Source organism: Convolutriloba macropyga, unplaced genomic scaffold, assembly GCF_964194025.1.
Source record: "Convolutriloba macropyga unplaced genomic scaffold, txConMacr16.3 SCAFFOLD_4997, whole genome shotgun sequence".
NCBI classification, from domain to species: Eukaryota; Metazoa; Xenacoelomorpha; order Acoela; family Convolutidae; genus Convolutriloba; species Convolutriloba macropyga.
This window is the reverse complement of record NW_027450516.1, coordinates 1-18,994: the sequence shown is the minus strand read 5'-3', so window position 1 is coordinate 18,994 and position 18,994 is coordinate 1. Positions and strand designations below refer to the sequence as shown.

At 37.2% G+C, this 18,994-nt stretch overlaps 1 protein-coding gene across 1 annotated transcript; it reads left to right on the top strand.

Annotated features, from left to right (window-relative positions):
• Window positions 1-137: 137 nt before the first annotated feature.
• On the top strand, window positions 138-18,813 carry LOC142355965 (uncharacterized). Its single transcript, XM_075407965.1, has 4 exons — window positions 138-317; window positions 3,031-3,143; window positions 4,700-4,859; window positions 18,551-18,813. Exons 1-4 carry the CDS (start codon window positions 146-148, stop codon window positions 18,772-18,774), a joined length of 669 nt encoding a protein of 222 aa, XP_075264080.1. The 5' UTR covers window positions 138-145; the 3' UTR covers window positions 18,775-18,813.
• Window positions 18,814-18,994: the final 181 nt, after the last annotated feature.

Below are 18,994 nucleotides of genomic sequence, written 5' to 3'. Positions count from 1 at the left end.
CTTTGAATTGCAAAGAAAATTGAACTTTTAGGACACTAAAATAATTATAAGTTTTAAACGTTCAAACAGTTTCATCCCAGTTAAAGTTATTGGAGTCACAGTTTAATTAATGGAAGTCACACAAGACAGAAAATCTGCTTACAAAATGGCCGAAGAAAAGAAACGTGAAGTCAACCAGGAAATATTTGAAGAAAGATGCAGAAAGCTGGATGCATTAAACTTATACTGTACTGTTTTCGTGTTCATTTTATACGGATCTGTGACTTTGCTTCTTTTTAATCAGTACTTCGTCTTTTCAAACTGGATCATCAAAAGAGGTGAGTTTTACTGTCTTATGTTTTTCGACTTCACTTTATAACTTTTTTCATATGCTGGAAGCTAGTTAAGCCTGACCTTTGCAAATTCCTCAAAAGTTTTCATTCAGTTTTTTTAGTTACATATAAAAAAATTTGCGATAATTTCTGAACATAGCAAATATATTTGACAAAAAATTCTCGATAGGGCTGCTCTGCAAAAATAATTCAGTTTTTGTAGTTACATAAAAAAATTTTTGCAATAATTTCTGAACATAGCAAATATATTTGACAAAAAATTCTCGATAGGGCTGCTCTGCAAAAATAATTCAGTTTTTTTAGTTACATAAAAAAATTTTTGCAATAATTTCTGAACATAGCAAATATATTTGATAAAAAATTCTCGATAGGGCTGCTCTGCAAAAATAATAAATTTTAAAAATTTTTTTAGCTCTGTGGAGGTTTTTGAACGCCCCAAGCAATGACATCGGTACAAAGTGATTTTTTAATCGAAAAAAAAACAGAAACCATATTTGAAACAAACTATATGCTTGTTATTGCAGAAAATGAATTTGATTTAATGAGCTATCCCCAAATAAACTAGAAAAATATGGGTTTTCTAAAAACGGGCTCAAGAGAAAAGAACTAGCCGAAATAAAGGCAATGGACAAAAACTTTCCCAATAAAATGGGTGCAAGAAAGTCTTCATTTAAATATCTGCAGCTGAGAAAATATCAAAATCAATTGGGAGTTATTCGCGGAACGTAGTATTGTTTTGCGTGCCAGACTAAAATCAACATAAACAATTAGAAATCCTTAAATATAATTGTACTCCCGGACTTGAATATCAGAGCTCTTCAGCGTTGAACCAGCACATTTCGAGAGTAAAAAAATCATTGCATTTTCAGAATAGTTTAAGTTTCGTTATGTGCAGTTTTTTTTTCATTATGATGATATTGAGGTAATAGTGTTCGCTCAGGCTATACTTATCCTTTATAGTCTTAAATTTAATAATACCCAAAACATCAGTTTGAGCAGAATAAAACCATACTTTTGCAGCTTATGACTCGTAACTACCTTAGTAGTTTACGCACTATTTACACATCAGCTGGTTTGTAGGCAATTACCATAAAGCTCATTTAGCGCAGTGGTTACGACTTAAAACACAAATTAAATGTTTCAAGTACCCACGAGGAAGTTTGAATCGCATATAAAGCAAACCTTGTTGGCGGGAGTTAAGCTGAACATATTAAAGTGTAAATTGGGACATGAACAGACTACTACTGGCCATCCCAAAAAACATAATATCTAGACTGATTCAACGCTGATTTGCTCTGCCATCAATCTCCGGACCAAAGGCTGTTTTTATTGTTTATAAACAACCAAGCCACTAACAAGTTTTGAAACCACGGGCTAAAATTGAAGAACAGCAGAGCAATTTAAACACGACTCAGCAACAGATTGTTGGTAGCATTTTTGACTGGGGAAGGCACCGTAGACAATTATAAAAAGCAAAAATACTTCAATTTCTCCTCGATTTTTTTGTTGTTTTTTCATAATGATCAATTTTTTTTGGAACTTCGGAAAACAATTCCTGCATTCCAAGTGTAATTGTCTGTATATCTCATAATCAGCTTTTGATTTTTCAAAAATCCTGGTGTCTAAAAATCTTCGAAAGCAGTCTCGCTATTTTTGAGCACGTCGTTAGGACCATCATTATTAATGAAATTGTACTTTTTTGCTGTGGCTTTCAGCTTGGAATTATTTTATGCGTCATTGGGATATATTCTACGCTCTCCTCTTCAATTACTGTTTGAGAAAGAATTCGTTAAAATACGTTAAGATACGTAAAAATACGTTTCCTTTGTTGCATTTGGCTTAGGTTTTACTTAAAAAACAATTTTTTTCAGGCTATAATTAATTGTTGGAAAAATAATTTTGACAAAGTGTTTGATAAGTTCTGTTTAGAAATTATAAAACCGTCATTTGCATTCTTCTAGAGGCTTAAGGAGACTAATTAAATCAATTTTTAACATTCAGCTGATAAATACCATCCCGTACCTAACTCCAAGTGCGTTTCAGACCTGGGCCAGTATAAAAAAATTTCCTCATCATTGCTGAATCATAGACTGATTCATGTAACTTTTTTTGACCTGTCATACTTGCGCTCAGTCGGATTTTACAATGGTCAGACTTGGGCCAAGTGCAAAAATAAAGTTTCGTTCGGGGATCAAACCGACAATCTCCCGCTCCCTAGACGTTTATTCTCCTTACTGCGCCACCGCGACTGTTGAAAGTTTGTCTTTTGGGCCCTTAAAATGCGCTTGAAAGAAGCAGTTTTCAAGGGAGAGAGCGAGCAAAATATATTGCATCAGGGATTTGCATTTATATTTGCCCCGTACTGATTTACAGTTGGAGTTCGGTACGGGATATCAGTTCAAATAGGAACAACTTTTTATCATCAAAGACTTTTGTTTTAATTTACATATGTTTGCTTCTGAATTGCATAGGAGAAACTGTATATAATATTAAAGACTTTTGTTTTAATATACATATGTTTGCTTCTGAATTGCATAGGAGAGATCCATTTTAAGTTTTTCAAATTCATGTTGCTGATAGTGTACATTTTTAGGAAAATTTAACAATTTCTTGATACGGTTTTACCAATTAATTGTTTCTAAATTTACTTTTTTTTCATAAAATTCATGTTTTTTTTTTAAATTTCAAAAATGTTCAGGCAACTCTGGTTTCACCTTGACTGATTACTCCAACTTGACTGCGGTGAAAAAACTGGAGAAATTTTCTCTTTCTGTGATAGACTCACCTGGAGTCACAGGATACAATTCGGAGGTTTAAATTTTTTTCGTTGCAGTGGAAGATCAAGGAAATAATTTAATCTGCTTGGGAATTCGATTGGCGTAAAATATTTTTATATTTATAGAATTATAACATACGAGAGTTATTTCATGTGAGCTAATATATATCCCCGGTTGAGGTGCGTGTTAATGCTCAGACACATAAAGACACAGGTGGGGGGGGGGGGGGGGGGGGTCAAGTGCGTTTTTGATACACGATCAAGCGGCCCCGTAATGCATGCATGCGTTGTCTTTTTCTCAATTAAAGTTTTTTTTTAATTCTGATCATCCCGGGGAGGTGGTGGAAGTGTGAACCGGGTGATCCAGACGAAAATTAGCTATAATCAGACGATCCAGACAAAAGTTTGCCCATGATTCGAATTTGTGCGAATTAGGGAGTGTTATTGCGAGGTAATTCGAAAAAGTGCGTTCATGTTTCGACTCTGCGTGACCATTCAAAAGTTCGCGACTATGATCCGAAAGTGCGACTACTCGATACCGTGCAACTATGATCAGACAAAAATTAGCCCAATTAGAGAAACTCCCCACGTACAGCCCCCCCCCCCAATTGTACAACACCCCACATGTACCCCACTTCCCAAACGTACTCTCTCCCCACACGTACCCCCCCCCCCCACACACACACACAGGTACCCCCCCCCCACACACGATTCGGTTGAGTCCAATTATGGTTCGGATTAGAGCGTGCAAATCAGACTTTTTGCGACTAAGATTGGTTGATGCCAGACCATGAGTTGAAATAGCGCGACCAAAATTTTGGTCCAGACAGTGTATTTATCGTCTGGGAGGGGGTACCCCCCAGACAAAAATTGTCGAATCATATTTCGACCACCTCAACTCGGGAACTACAAATAAAAATTTGTCAGCATTATCGACCTGAAAGCTTAAATTGAGTATGCATCAACCTGAAACCTTAAAAACGAGTACGTAACAAGCTAGAAACCTCATAAGGATTAGAAAACGAAGAGTTCTGCTTTAAACTCGCTCAAGTCTGATCGTTAACAAGCCAAAGTCTGATCATGGCTGAATTTGGTCTGCATTTGTCTCCTCATTAGCGCACACCTCAACTCAATGTTACTAAATAAATAGATGTAAACGAGAGAGTATTATTAGCGAACTTCCTTGATTATTCTCAGCCAGAGGGAAGAATTCACAGAACGCAAATTGATTTCGACCAATAAATGGGAAGTATTTTCAACCTCACCCAATGAGCGGAAAATTTTTTTTAATATATATATATATATATATATATATATATATTATATATATATATATATATATATATATATATATATATATATATATATGTGTGTGTGTGTGTGTATGTGTGTGTGTGTGTGTTGTGTTAAGATGATGGCTCTAATAAGAGTGGAAGAAATTTTATCAATCCGGATGGATCAACAAAAGTATTATTTAATTTGACTCCATCTGACCCAAAAAAATGTTTATTCGCATATTCAAAAAAGTGCGCTGACAAATGTTAAAATTAATCTTGATCTTCTCGCTGACTAAATTTAATCGAAAAATCAGGACTTGCAGAGGACTATTGATGAAGATTCGGCTGAAGGACCACAACATCAATGCTTTGAACAAGTGGGGTCATCGATTTCAGAAAAGTATATAAAGACAACCTTCTCACTCGGTACTTTTGCAATGGTGCATCATATCAATGTGAGGTTGCCCAAACTAGGTGAGTTTAAACATTTAGAATACCCGAAAAATTAGAACTGTTTAGAATACCCGAAAGATTAATCTAAGAAAAATTTTATGTTTACAAAAAAAACCCAGGTTGAGGTACCATCCGGAAGTGACCTCTGATCAGACCGTGCCAGACAAAAGTTATCTCTGGTGAGACCATCCCAGACCAAAGTAACCTCTGATCAGACTAAAGTGCGCTCGAAACACCGTGTGCGTTCGAAGTGCGCCCAAAACTGTCTCTGATCAGATTTTTCCAGAAGGTAATGACCTCTGATCAGACCAAAAATAGACCATTGTCCAGAAGATTGCGCGATCATGGCCCAGACCAAATCCAGACCATTGTGCGCTCAAAATCACTTCTGATCAGACTATTGTGCGCTCAAAAGTCACTCCTGATCAGACTGTTTTGCGCTGGAAATCACCTCTGATAAGACTCAATTGCGCTCGAAATAGTCTGATCAGTGAATGGTTTTCACAATGAACGAATTTGTTTAATTTTTTTATTATAAATTCATTTAATAAAAATTGATGTTTGCGTCATTAAATTCATCTAAAGAAAAGACCATCCAATTTTAAAGTATTGCTGAAGGAAAGAAAACCCAACTGCTGAGGAAAAATTTATTTAGTATACCATTAGTGCATATTTCGAACTCAATTGATGAATTTAGACAGCTTTCCATATAAAACGTCCTGTTCTACAATTAATCAAAATTTCAAGTAGACCGGTAATTTCTATCAGCTGGACCCCTTTGGTTCTGATCAAAGCCATCAGACTCTTATATGTGTCTGTGATCAAAATGCTGCTTTTTGTTGCCTCTTGGAAGAGTTTTTTTGTTGCCTCGGTAAAAATACAAAAAAACAAAAAAGAAATTCCGCTTAAAATGGTCTCTGATCAGAAGCAATTGTACTCAAAATCTTCTCTGATCAGACTAATGTGCGCTCGAATCCGCCTCTGATCAGACCATTCCCATCCTGAAGTCAACTCTGATCATACCATCCCCAGACCGAAGTGACCTCTGATCATACCATATCCAGACCGATGTGACCTCTGATCATACCCTCCCCAGACCGAAGTGACCTCTGATCATACCATATCCAGACCGATGTGACCTCTGATCATACCCTCCCCAGACCGAAATAACCTCTGATCATACGATTGTGCGCTGGAACCAAATCCCAGCCCCTTTAATTTTAGTCTGGGAAACAGCGTGTGCGCTGGACTTGGTCTGATCAGAGGTCCTTTCCGCATGGTACCTCAACCTGGGAATTAATATTCTGTCGGACTGTTTTTGTCTGGCCCGCTAAGAAGTACGTGCTCAACTGGATTTTTCGTTCTTTCAGTTTTGTTCTATCAAAATATTTGATACCAAGAAATGGACGCTTGTAGACGTAAGAAAAATGGCCGCTTTTTTGAGTTTGTTCAGACAAAAAATGTCAAAAAATCACGTTTTATCTTCGGTATTGTCTATATAAACGTAATAAGTGTGAGAAATTGTTTTCTCAGATAAAGTATGCTCGGTTTGTTCGATACTTAATGCTCAGATTTTTAGATGCCGTTTTTCGGTTTCTTAGTTACTATATGTTTGCTTTCTTAGATATTGTTTTTTTTCGTAGATACAGTATGTTTGGTTTCTTAGATTTGACATGCTCATTTCTAAACGTTAAAACCGTCGGTATGATTAGTTTCAAATCGCTGGAAATCTTTTGTACTCGATTTTTACTGATCATATAAACACTCGGCGAGCGTGTGTTAATGAAATGATTCACCATCAGGGTTCAAGATGTCTGAAATTTTTAACTTAGAAAACGAACAAAAGTTTCATATGTGCTTATCCCGTTTCAAAAAATGAGCTATAGAAAAGAGTCAATAACTTCGCAGTTTTTTTGAAAAAATTGTCTCCGAAAAAGTTAAAATGTTGTTTGATACTCTTGCTATCACAAAGTTTAAGTGCATCATAAAGATAGAACTAAAACTTTTGGTTTGCAGAAAACCAGCGATTTCTTACGTCTTGAAACCAACAATAGCAAACATTTCTTTTGTTTCAATTTCGTAAGCACCAAAACCTAACATATAGAAGCTTTATTGCGTCTCTGAGTCACTAAATCGATTTTTTTTACGTTTGAAGCTTTGAAGCCAAGACTACCGTATAAAGCAAAATATTTCGACGACTTGTTTCGTGGAAATCCAGATATCCAAACATTGGATCTTCTAGAATAGGGAGATAAGATTTGACGTAGACAAAATTAGCTGTATCATTAAATTGCTCTCGAGTTCAAAATGCTCTTGTGATTTGGTGAGCTTGACCTTCTTACAGGAATTATCAATGTCTAAAGTTTTGTTATTTTTTGGTTGATTTTAACACTAAAGTGGCATTCATTTAAAGTTTTTTTTCGTCAATAGAGAATATGTTTCCGAGTTTGGAACATTTTCTCAAATACTTTTCATCTCTATAACTAATTTTGGAACTCAAAAGAAGTTTGCCGAATTGATCGATTGCAGGCTTTCTTTAAAAATAATTAGCTCATATTTTGATAATTAGCTTTTTTTTCAGTAAAAGGAGCGCCCAAAGGGGAAGTTTAAACTCTTTGTCCAGGTTAATCATATAAACTGTTCTTAAAACTGCTGATTCAAATTTATAAAAAAACAAGGAGTGGAAGGGTGTTCACAGTTCTGTTCTTCTGCCTCTTTTGTTCACAATATACTATTTGTTCATGGAAGTTTGCCCCAAGTAAGCCGTTTGTTGTCAAATTATTTTCATGTTGGTCGAAAAAAAATCTTCATTAAAAACTGCTATTGTTTTTTAAGTTAACATGATAGCAATTGGGTGTACATTATCTGCCAAGTTGATCTCAAGATTAAAAATTGACAGCTTTTTATTATTGAACGACGACTGTCATTCGCTATTGTTTATGTTTGATCTTTGAAAAAGATTGCCAACCTTCTTTTTGGATAAATACTTATGAAATATATTTGTTGAATCAGTTCAAGTGACGCCAGTTTACGAGTTTATGACTTCTTTTTTTACTTGGTTTATAATTAACTTCCAATTTTTAAAATCGAATTGGCAATAAATCTAAAAATAAACTAGTAGTCCATTTTTTTAATACAAACAGAATGTTTTGTCTCCTGTCCATTGATTTCAGCACTAACAGTAAAACACAAAAGATGCCGCGCTATGAACAAACTAATTTTCAGGGGCGTCAAGGAGAAATGCGACTCTACCGGAAAAAATAAATTCTAAAAATTTTCCAAATTGGTTTTCCTTGAGGTCTAAATAAAATTCAATTGCCATTTTTGATTTAGTGCAACAACGCTAGATGAACTGAACAATTTTTCTGCCTGTTACTGTTTTCATTAGGTGACAACGTTTTCTTTATCTCCAATACAGAAAAGAAAATATTCGCATCATAATATTCTGGATTCATTTAGCGTTTTTAAAGACATTAGACATTCTCAGATGAAACATAATAATTGCACATCATTAGTCTACTGTTGAGAACTGTGTAAACTATTTTCAATAATAACAAAAAATTTAAAGTTCACGTGATGCCGTTTTTTTTTGTTTATTCTTTTTTAAATAAATTTGAGGAAAATTCCGGAAGGAAAAAGATATTATCATTCCAATCAACAAAAAAAATTCCCAGCCAAATGAAAACGCTGTTCCCAACAAAGTTTAGAAAATTTTTTTTGATGCAGCCTTTTGTTTAAATCAAAAACGATTTATCAAGTAAAAAGAACAGCTTCCTTAATTTAGGACTTAATAGTTTGAACAAGATTTGCTATAAAAAGAATGAAAAACCACGTTTGGTTTTCTCAGTTGGTTCAATGTCGTAAATTTGGTGCACATTTTGTTGTGAATTGAATAGATATAGATATCATCAATGAAACAGAAGTAATTAGGGAACATCAAAGCTTTGCTTAGAACTCGACGACTAATTATCATAGTCAAAAGCGGAATTTCTCTATAACGCGCTCTCCGCTGTAGTTATTTCAATTGGCGGAGTTAATCTTAACCATAACAGTATTGAAATTGTTGTAGAAAACATACTGCATAATAACAAAATATATGGTCTACAACATTAAAAGGCAACGTGTGTTCTAGTTGGTTCAAGTTCGCTGGAGTTGGACAAAGTTTAGAAGCGAACTTTTTTTGAAATTTAGAAAAACTGCACAATATCGAAACCATAAGTACTTTTTTCGTTTATACCAAAAGTATTTTTTGCATGCGTAAAGAAATTTAGTTAAACAAAATTTCAGACAATTTGTCAGCCATAATTATTTTATTCAGGCTTCTATGAATAAATTTTGACCGTATTTGATACATTGAAAAAAAAGCTTTGAGGAGACGTCAATCAGAATTTTGAACACTTAACTGCCTCAAAATCAACAACACTCGACGACATGCTGGAAAATTGCAAAATGGCATTAAGTTTTTGCTGTTTAAATCACGTAGCATGTAAAACAACGCCAATTAAAATGTCTTTGAAACACTGTGCTTGGAAATCCGTGAGCCACGAAATTCAACATTTTTAGTTGTTTTTCCAATCTTCCCCCATCAAAACACTGGAGAATTCTCGTTGGATGAATTAAGTGCTGAAGTATCTAACGTGTACTGAAGAACCTAGGATGATGTGCTTGAAGTAAGTCAGCTCTGAACATCCACGCCGAATAGGGCCCCAATCAGACAGACTTATGTGGCGCACTGGGGACGCTAAACTGACATAAGTTGCGCACCGTATGTGCCAGACCAAATTCATTCGCGCACTGGGGGTGCTACACTGACTTCAGTAGCCCACCGGGGGTGCCAGACTGATCTCAGTTGCGAGCGGGGATTTGTGCGGGAGCAGTGAGCAAACAAGTTTTGACTATTTAAATTTCTAAAGAAAAAAGGCAAAGGTGTAAACATTTAAAGAGGAAGCTCGAGACAACCATTAATTTTTTTGCAAGTTTTCATGGTTCAGGAGGAGTTTTGAAACAACAATAAGTATTAAGAGAAGGCAAACTATTTTATAAATTCTCTGCTAGAGAAGGTATACTATAGAAGTCAAATACTAGGCCTACAAAAAGAACTATCACCCGGGCCGAGGAATGAGCGGAAAAAAAATGCAAGAAATGAGTGGAATTTGATCGGACAGTTTAGCAAAATCCGCTCAAAGCCCTTACATTTTTTGGACCGGAATGAGCGGAATTTGAGCGGAAAAAAATGCAAGTAATGAGCGGAATTTGAGCGGAATAAAAAATGCAAGAAATGAGCGGAATTTGAGCGGAAAAAAATGCAAGAAATGAGCGGAATTTGAGCGGACTCCTCGACTTGGGCAGCAGTTTTGTAGTCCTGCGAACAGCTTAAAAAACATTTTTTACAGTAAACTTTCAATTCTTATTTATTTCAAGGCTCTCTTTTTGTCCATCCAAACCAGGGAATAAATGTTGACTTAGTATACCTGTTGCATAGTTCATCATCATCTTAGTTTCATCATTGCAAAGTTCCAATTGATTATGATATACAACAATTACGCCTTGTCATATTTTTAAAGCCGCAGAGGCAATGCGATTAGCAATCGTGTAAATGGTTTCCTCTTCATTGGAAAGCAGCACTGTCCAAAAAATGGGCCCGGCTTCTAAAAAACTAGCACCGTCCTCTGAACTAATCTAACCAGCAGTAAAACTACCAACGGCCATAAACAAAGAGTCTCCAATCTAAACGCCGCCTCAGCATAACCACGACATCTATCTCAACACATACGTCTCCAACTCTGGAAACAAGAAATTAGATCAAAACATTGCGTGAAATATCCCAGATTTTGGTCCAGACCCAAATTGAGCTATGATCAGACCCAATCGAGCGCACACCCCTGTGTTCCCAGACCGAAATTACAGGGTCTGGAAAGCGGTTCGAGCGCACAATAGTCTGGACCATGGTCTGATTTCGGTCTGATCAGAGGTCAAATAGGTCTGGACGGTCTGATCATAGTCTTTATAGTCTGGACCATGGTCTGGGTTTGGTCTGATCAGAGGTCAATTCGGTCTGGAAGGTCTGATCACAGTCTTTATAGTCTGGACCATGGTCTGGGTCCGGTCTGATCAGAGGTCAAATAGGTCTGGACGGTCTGATCATAGTCTTTATAGTCTGGACCATGGTCTGGGTTCGGCCTGATCAGAGGTCAGTTCGGTCTGGAAGGTCTGATTTCGAGTGCATTATTTTTTCATTTTTTTGTTTTTTTATTGAAGGATGTTGGCTCTGCCAAGAGGCAACACTAAAGCAGCGTTCCGATCAGAGACTCATCTGAAGTCCGATGACTCAGAAATAAGGAGTCCAGCTGATAGCAAATGCCGGTACCCTCAATAGGAAATTTTGATTAACTGAAGACCACGACGTTTCTTGTGGAAAGCTGTCTAAGTTCATCCATTGAGCCAGAAATATGAACTAAGGGGTATGGTAAATATTTTTTTCTCAACAGTTAGATTTCGTTTTCAGGATATCCGATGGAAAGAGTTCAGCTGAAGGAGCATTACTAGTGGAACTACTTTGTAAAGCGATAGTTATAAGCCAGGATATTTTCAATGCTAATGCAGGGAACACAAGCGAGAGTATTACAGATCAGTTAGACCAAACCTCGCCCGTAACCAGCCATGTTGGAAGGCTCTCGATCTGGAATTCAACAGAAACTACGAATCGTAAATTATTCAAAAGCAGTTCTAAAATCTTAAATAATACGTAAAAACTCAAATTTTTTAGGTGAGTTTAACCTCAAAACAGAAACTACATTTAACTTAATTTGCAATCATTTACATTAAATTCTATAATTTATCTGTTTTATATCTAAGGTGTAATTTGCGCATTATATTATGTGTTTTCAGTTCAAACATCTGTTGCTAAACATTATATGATTCCTCCGTTCATCCTTTTCATTGCAAATTAGGGTTAACTCTTAGGGTACTATTCCTATCTGTATTTATTGTAATTCCAACCATCAGTCAGTTGCCGTAATTTAGGACTTGGAAGTGAAGTACTTCTCGGATCTTTTCTGTTTCGACCCCTCCCCCCAGTGTTTTTATGACCCCCAGTCACAAATTATATGTTGTTATATAGCACGTTACCATATAAGAAAATATCACCTGCACCTAGGGGTCATGAAAGCTGAAGGAGCATTACTAGTGGAACTACTTTGTAAAGCGATAGTTATAAGCCAGGATATTTTCAATGCTAATGCAGGGAACACAAGCGAGAGTATTACAGATCAGTTAGACCAAACCTCGCCCGTAACCAGCCATGTTGGAAGGCTCTCGATCTGGAATTCAACAGAAACTACGAATCGTAAATTATTCAAAAGCAGTTCTAAAATCTTAAATAATACGTAAAAACTCAAATTTTTTAGGTGAGTTTAACCTCAAAACAGAAACTACATTTAACTTAATTTGCAATCATTTACATTAAATTCTATAATTTATCTGTTTTATATCTAAGGTGTAATTTGCGCATTATATTATGTGTTTTCAGTTCAAACATCTGTTGCTAAACATTATATGATTCCTCCGTTCATCCTTTTCATTGCAAATTAGGGTTAACTCTTAGGGTACTATTCCTATCTGTATTTATTGTAATTCCAACCATCAGTCAGTTGCCGTAATTTAGGACTTGGAAGTGAAGTACTTCTCGGATCTTTTCTGTTTCGACCCCTCCCCCCAGTGTTTTTATGACCCCCAGTCACAAATTATATGTTGTTATATAGCACGTTACCATATAAGAAAATATCACCTGCACCTAGGGGTCATGAAAGCTGAAGGAGCATTACTAGTGGAACTACTTTGTAAAGCGATAGTTATAAGCCAGGATATTTTCAATGCTAATGCAGGGAACACAAGCGAGAGTATTACAGATCAGTTAGACCAAACCTCGCCCGTAACCAGCCATGTTGGAAGGCTCTCGATCTGGAATTCAACAGAAACTACGAATCGTAAATTATTCAAAAGCAGTTCTAAAATCTTAAATAATACGTAAAAACTCAAATTTTTTAGGTGAGTTTAACCTCAAAACAGAAACTACATTTAACTTAATTTGCAATCATTTACATTAAATTCTATAATTTATCTGTTTTATATCTAAGGTGTAATTTGCGCATTATATTATGTGTTTTCAGTTCAAACATCTGTTGCTAAACATTATATGATTCCTCCGTTCATCCTTTTCATTGCAAATTAGGGTTAACTCTTAGGGTACTATTCCTATCTGTATTTATTGTAATTCCAACCATCAGTCAGTTGCCGTAATTTAGGACTTGGAAGTGAAGTATTTCTCGGATCTTTTCTGTTTCGACCCCTCCCCCCAGTGTTTTTATGACCCCCAGTCACAAATTATATGTTGTTATATAGCACGTTACCATATAAGAAAATATCACCTGCACCTAGGGGTCATGAAAGATGTTTGTGTGATATATCGAGAAGTGGCTAACTTAGCAACTTAAGTTACAACTTTGACATATAGAGAAAACTTTCTTAACTGGTGTTTGGTGAAGTAAAATTGAATAATGGCCTCTAATTTGAACCCAATCGTTGATTCAAATTTGTTCATACCACAAGTTTATCAGTGTACATAAACCATATATTTGTGTGATAGATTCGACCTTCCCACCACCAGATTTGATCATAAACCAACTCTTCGGTCCTCCTACTAGATAGAAATGACATGTTCTCAGGTAGGGAGAACAATGTGTTAAGTGCAACAAACTGCACTAGTAATTGCCATATACGGCAAGGGGAAAAACTTGTTCACAAATAAGGTGTAAATTAACCCATATCAGTTTATCTAGTTCTAGACGTATCTGTAAATTTTCAAAGTGATACGGACTATAAATACCTCTGAAATTTTGTACATTTAGGCCATTTTGAATTCAATTATTAAAATTCTTGTTACTCGTGCTCGAGACCACGACAATGGTGTCCAGACCACCAAAAGACCGACAAACCTTGGATCTGCAGAATGTTGAATCCTGTACTGCGTGGATCATGTCTTTTGTGGCGAAATGTTGCGCAGAGAAGAAAGAAGATAAAATCAACAAGGACGGTACGATCGTGGACCTACAGGTAACAAATCTCTTTCTTAATATATGCGGCCAAGACGCACTTCTCAAACTTAGGAGCCTTATGAGCCCTACAAAATTGTTAGACACTCCTTTTAATGAGATCAGACAAGCTACTCAAAACCATATATCCCCCGAAGAGAGAGTAGAAACGGCAGAAAGATCTAAATTTCTGTCCGTTGTCCAAGGCGTTGGAGAATCTGACGACGATTTTCTAGCGAGCCTCAGAGAAGAAGCACGTTATTGTGACTTCGAAAAACTTAAAACAGTAACCAACCCTGAGGAAGTGTTGGTAAAACTTAAATTTATCTCAGGTTTGAGAGACCCTGAGGCCAAATTAAGACTATTAGACGGCATTAAAACTAAGCCAACGATGTCTCTGTCTGAAATGACAGAACGCTTACAGTTCAGAAGTCAAGCAATGACTTTTGCGCGTTCTTCAACGGTAATAGACCATTTGTAGTAAAAAAAGAAGTGGGATACAACTTCAAAAAGACCTTCAGAAAACCTAGTGAAAAGTTCACTGGTAATAAAGGCAATGGTAACTTATGTAATAGATGTTGATGTAAGCCACACTGTAGCAAGCCAAGTCCGGTTTTGAACAAGAAATGTAACACCTGTGAAAAGGTGGGAAACTTTTCAAAAATGTGCAGAAGTTATTCCCAGCCTAAGTCAGTTAAGTCTGAGCAGCACAACAATTTCTGCGAGGAAGAGGGCAAGTTTTCTGGTCAAAACTTATCCGAAACGGAGATGGGAATGTACTTTACACGGGAAAACGTGTTTAACATGTCGGTGACATGGGAGTACATTACAGTAAAAGACCATAAAATAAAATGCAAGTTGGTACCGGTGTTGATAGCACCGTGATATCATCATTAATCTGGACTGATCTTGGTAAACCTCAGTTAAATGGGAAAGTCAGACGTGTTGAGGCCTATGACGGTCATCAACTGACACTTCAGGGATCACTAACACGTGATGTTGTGTGGATCGGAAGCAAGTATAGGCAACAACAACTGGCAGTTGTGCAATCCGACAAAAAATTTGGGCTACTTGGGAGAGACATACTACCCCAAGAAGGCATCAATGCAGTGAATGATGAAAGACTACCTGCAGTCAAAAGATACAAAACGCATGTGAAACTCTAACCGGGATCACAGCCAATGTTCTGCAAAGCAAGAAATATACCTCTACCTCTCCAAGACAGGCTCAAAGGGAAGCTTAAGACAATGGTACAACAGGGCATTCTGGAGCCAGTACAACCTGGTGGGGTCACAAATGCATCACCAGTAGTGTGGCAGCGGAGGAAAAATGGAGCTCTAAGACTATGCGTGGACCTGAAAGTTCACATCAATGGCAAAGTTATGGACGAGGATTATCCAATCCCAGACATGGAGACCATTTTCCATAATCTTCATGGGGCCTCTTACTTTGGAAAAATTGACCTATCAGACGCATATGATCAAATTGAGCTGGACGATGACGCAAAAGAATTATGCACAATCAACACATCGCAAAGATTGTTCAAGATGTGCAGGCTTCCTCAGGGCCTAAAGAACTCTTCATTAATCTTCCAGAATTGCATTGAGTCAACTCTCAAAGGAATCGAGGGTGTTGTTATCTTTCAAGACGACGTCCTGGTATCTGGAACAACAAAAGACCAATACGAACAACGAACGCTTACAGTCAAGAGTCGGCTACGTCAAAAAAAATTTCAACATCAGTGAGAAGAAATCCACCTCAAAACCATTTTAAAGCATAAGTTTTCTTGGTTATTCTGTTTCCAAAGAAGGAATAGCACCCAATCCTAAACAAATTAAGAAAAACCGCCATCAAATATGAAATAACTTGAGTCCTTTGTCGGCTTAGCAAAAATTTATAACCGAATAATACCGGATTTTGCAACAAAAATGCTACCCCTAACGAAAATTGAAAAGAAAAATTCAGATGGAAGAAGAAAGAATAAAATGCTTTTGAAAACATCAAAAACGAGTTATGTGCTAACCCTCTTGTACAGCCTTACAGCTTGATGAAGGAAGCAACCGTGACAACAGACGCCTCAGAGAAAGCTATAGGCGGGGTACTCTCACAAGAAGGTCATCCTGTGATCTACGTCTGGAGAAAGTTGTTACAAGCCGAACAAAATTACTCCAATATTGAGCGAGAGGCACTTGCAATTGTCTTTGTGGTCACAAGATTGAAACAATTCCTACTCGGAAGAAGGTTCACTCTACAGACTGACCACAAACCTCTCAAATATCTCTTCGCCCCAGACGAAGAAATTCCGAAAACAGCATCAGCAAGAATTACGAGATGGGCGATAGCGCTGATGGGACTTGACTTCGAACTGAAATATAAACCCTGAGAACAGATCCCCCACGCTGATGGTTTGAGCAGACTAGATTTTGACGACGACGATGACAATGATCGAGTCTGTTTTGCTCTTGACAATATCTACTTCGTCCAATCTGACATGGTGACCCAGTCAGACATCAAAACTGAGCTGGGACCGAATCGACTTTTTCAAGATGTCATAAAACGAATAAAAAGCGGCATCTGAAAACAGTGCTCAGAACCAGAGAAAGGATTTGAACAACAGAAAGACGCCTTGACCATTAACAATGGAATCATCTTTCGAGGAAGCTGAAGTTGGGGAAAGACTCCACTCGGACTGGGGCTACGTTAAGGATCAAGGTAATATCTTAGTGATAGCAAACGCGGGATCAAGTTGGATAGAAGCCTTCCCTGCGGGAAATAGAACCTCACAAACAGTGAAGGTGCACTTGAGTCAAATCTTCGCTAGATTTGGGATACCAAGAATATTTGTATCAGACAATGGTCCTGAGTTCGTGAGCCGTGACCTAAAGCAATGGTGTGATTCACTGGGGATTAAAAAGGTGGAATCTCTCATCTACCATCCAAGAGCAAATGGGATTGCTGAACGAGCAGTCCAAACAGTGAAACGGGCTGTTCAAGCCTGGAGTCCAAACCTGAATGTGTCATTTGGCACTTTCCTACAGCGGGCTTTGATGAAACATCGGAACACTTCCAAGACGCGTGGCATAACTCCTGTTGAACTCCTACTGGAATGCAAAGTACGACTTCCAGCAGTTCTGATTTTGATCTGTGTGAACGAGTCCTCTTCAAACCGACGAACAGTTCACAAACTGTTCCAGCTACTTTCATTATCCGTAAAAGAATGAACACTTCGTTCATTCAACCGGAGAATTCAAACAAGACAGTGCTTGTTGGTGACAACCAAATTGCACGGCTGGAACCTGACGACATCAATACTGAATCTACTGACTCACAGTCTGAGAGCAGTAGGGACGACATAGACGTGGCATCACCCAACTCTACTGAAGAAACTTCAGTAGTTGAAGGGGAACAAACTTCAGTGGCCACGAGAACTTCAAGTAGAAATAAAAAACAAACAGAAAAATTTGGACAAGCTATTCCTACAAATTTGCTTTAAAAAGGAGGGAGGATGTGAAATATCGAGAAGTGGCTAACTTAGCAACTTAGGTTACAACTTCGATATAAAGGAAAACTTTCTTACCTGATGTTTGGTGAAGTAAAATTGAATAATGGCTTCTAATTTGAACCGAATCTTTGATTCAAATTTGTTCATACCACAAGTTTATCAGTGTACATAAACCATAAATTTGTGTGATAGATTCGACCTTCCCACCACCAGATATGATCAGAAACCAACTCTTCGATCCTTCTACTAGATAGAAATGACATGTTCTCAGGTAGGGAGAACAATGTGTTAAGTGCAAAAAACTGTACTAGTACTTGCCATATACGGCAAGGGGAAAAACTTGTTCACAACTAAGGTGTAAATTAACCCATATCAGTTTATCTATATCTAGACGGATCTGTAAATTTTCATAGTGATACGGACTATAAATACCTGTGAAATTTTGTACATTTAGGCCATTTTGAATTCAATTTTTAAAATAATAAAACTCTTGCTCGAGACCACGACACTATACTCACTAAGCTTGGGGGGGAAACATAACAGATCCTAATTCTCTTTCCCGTACCTAAGGCTCACTGAGAATCACAATCAGTACTGATTCAGAACAGTTTCAGTAAATTTTTAGATTTTGGTACTCATTCAGATGTGATTTCTGATTTTTTCTAAATCAGTACAAAAATCAGAGAAAATGTTCAGTATTCTTCTGAATCCGGTAACTGAATTAGCGCTGAATCGGACAAATTCAGCAGACAATGTTACCTGAGTTAGACTGTGGCTCAGTACTGAAATTGTCTTCGAGTTAGGTAATGGTTTGGAATAAACGAGCTAAGAAAAGCTAGTCTTTTCAATAAGTCAAGCATTACAGATTAACAAAGCCAGTCCAGTGAACAGAAATTTTAAAGTCAGGGTATGGAAAGATTGCGATAAAATTTTTTGATAAAAAAGGCAAAGACATGAACAAACTAACTGAATCATTCACTGCCTAAAAATTAGAGACTGTTTACTAAAAAAATGAACAAAGCACAGCAAGGGTTTTAATCTCAATGAGATCTTGCTAGGATTGATCAAAGTTTTTCAAAAAAAATTGAACTTTTTTGCGTTTTTGGTTTTCTTCATTTTAGATCGGGACGACGTGGTGACTGTAGGAATGTGTTCAGACGCCAATTGCCAAGTTACTGCAGGTAGTAACAAAGCTCCCTGTCAACCTATTGATCATAATGAACCTACAAAGTACGGATGGCACACAGCCCTCTGCGGTCGTGCTGCCAATGCTATCGTCATATCCTCTAAAAAATTTCCTCTAACCTTCTGCAAAATTGAGGTGTACGGGTACAGAATTCAATAATGGATGAATGGACTCCTCAACTCAATCAAGCTAATATCAGCCAGCGCCCCTACCAAGTTTACCATTTGGTCCATTTTAGCTCTTTAATTTCACAAAAAATTTTACAAAATGTCTTTTATGTGAAAGATAATTACAGTGCGGGGGGGGGGGGGGGGGGGGGGTTGCACGCCGTACGGGCCAACAGGGCGTTTAGTCGACAGCCAAAAAATGAGAAAGTTAG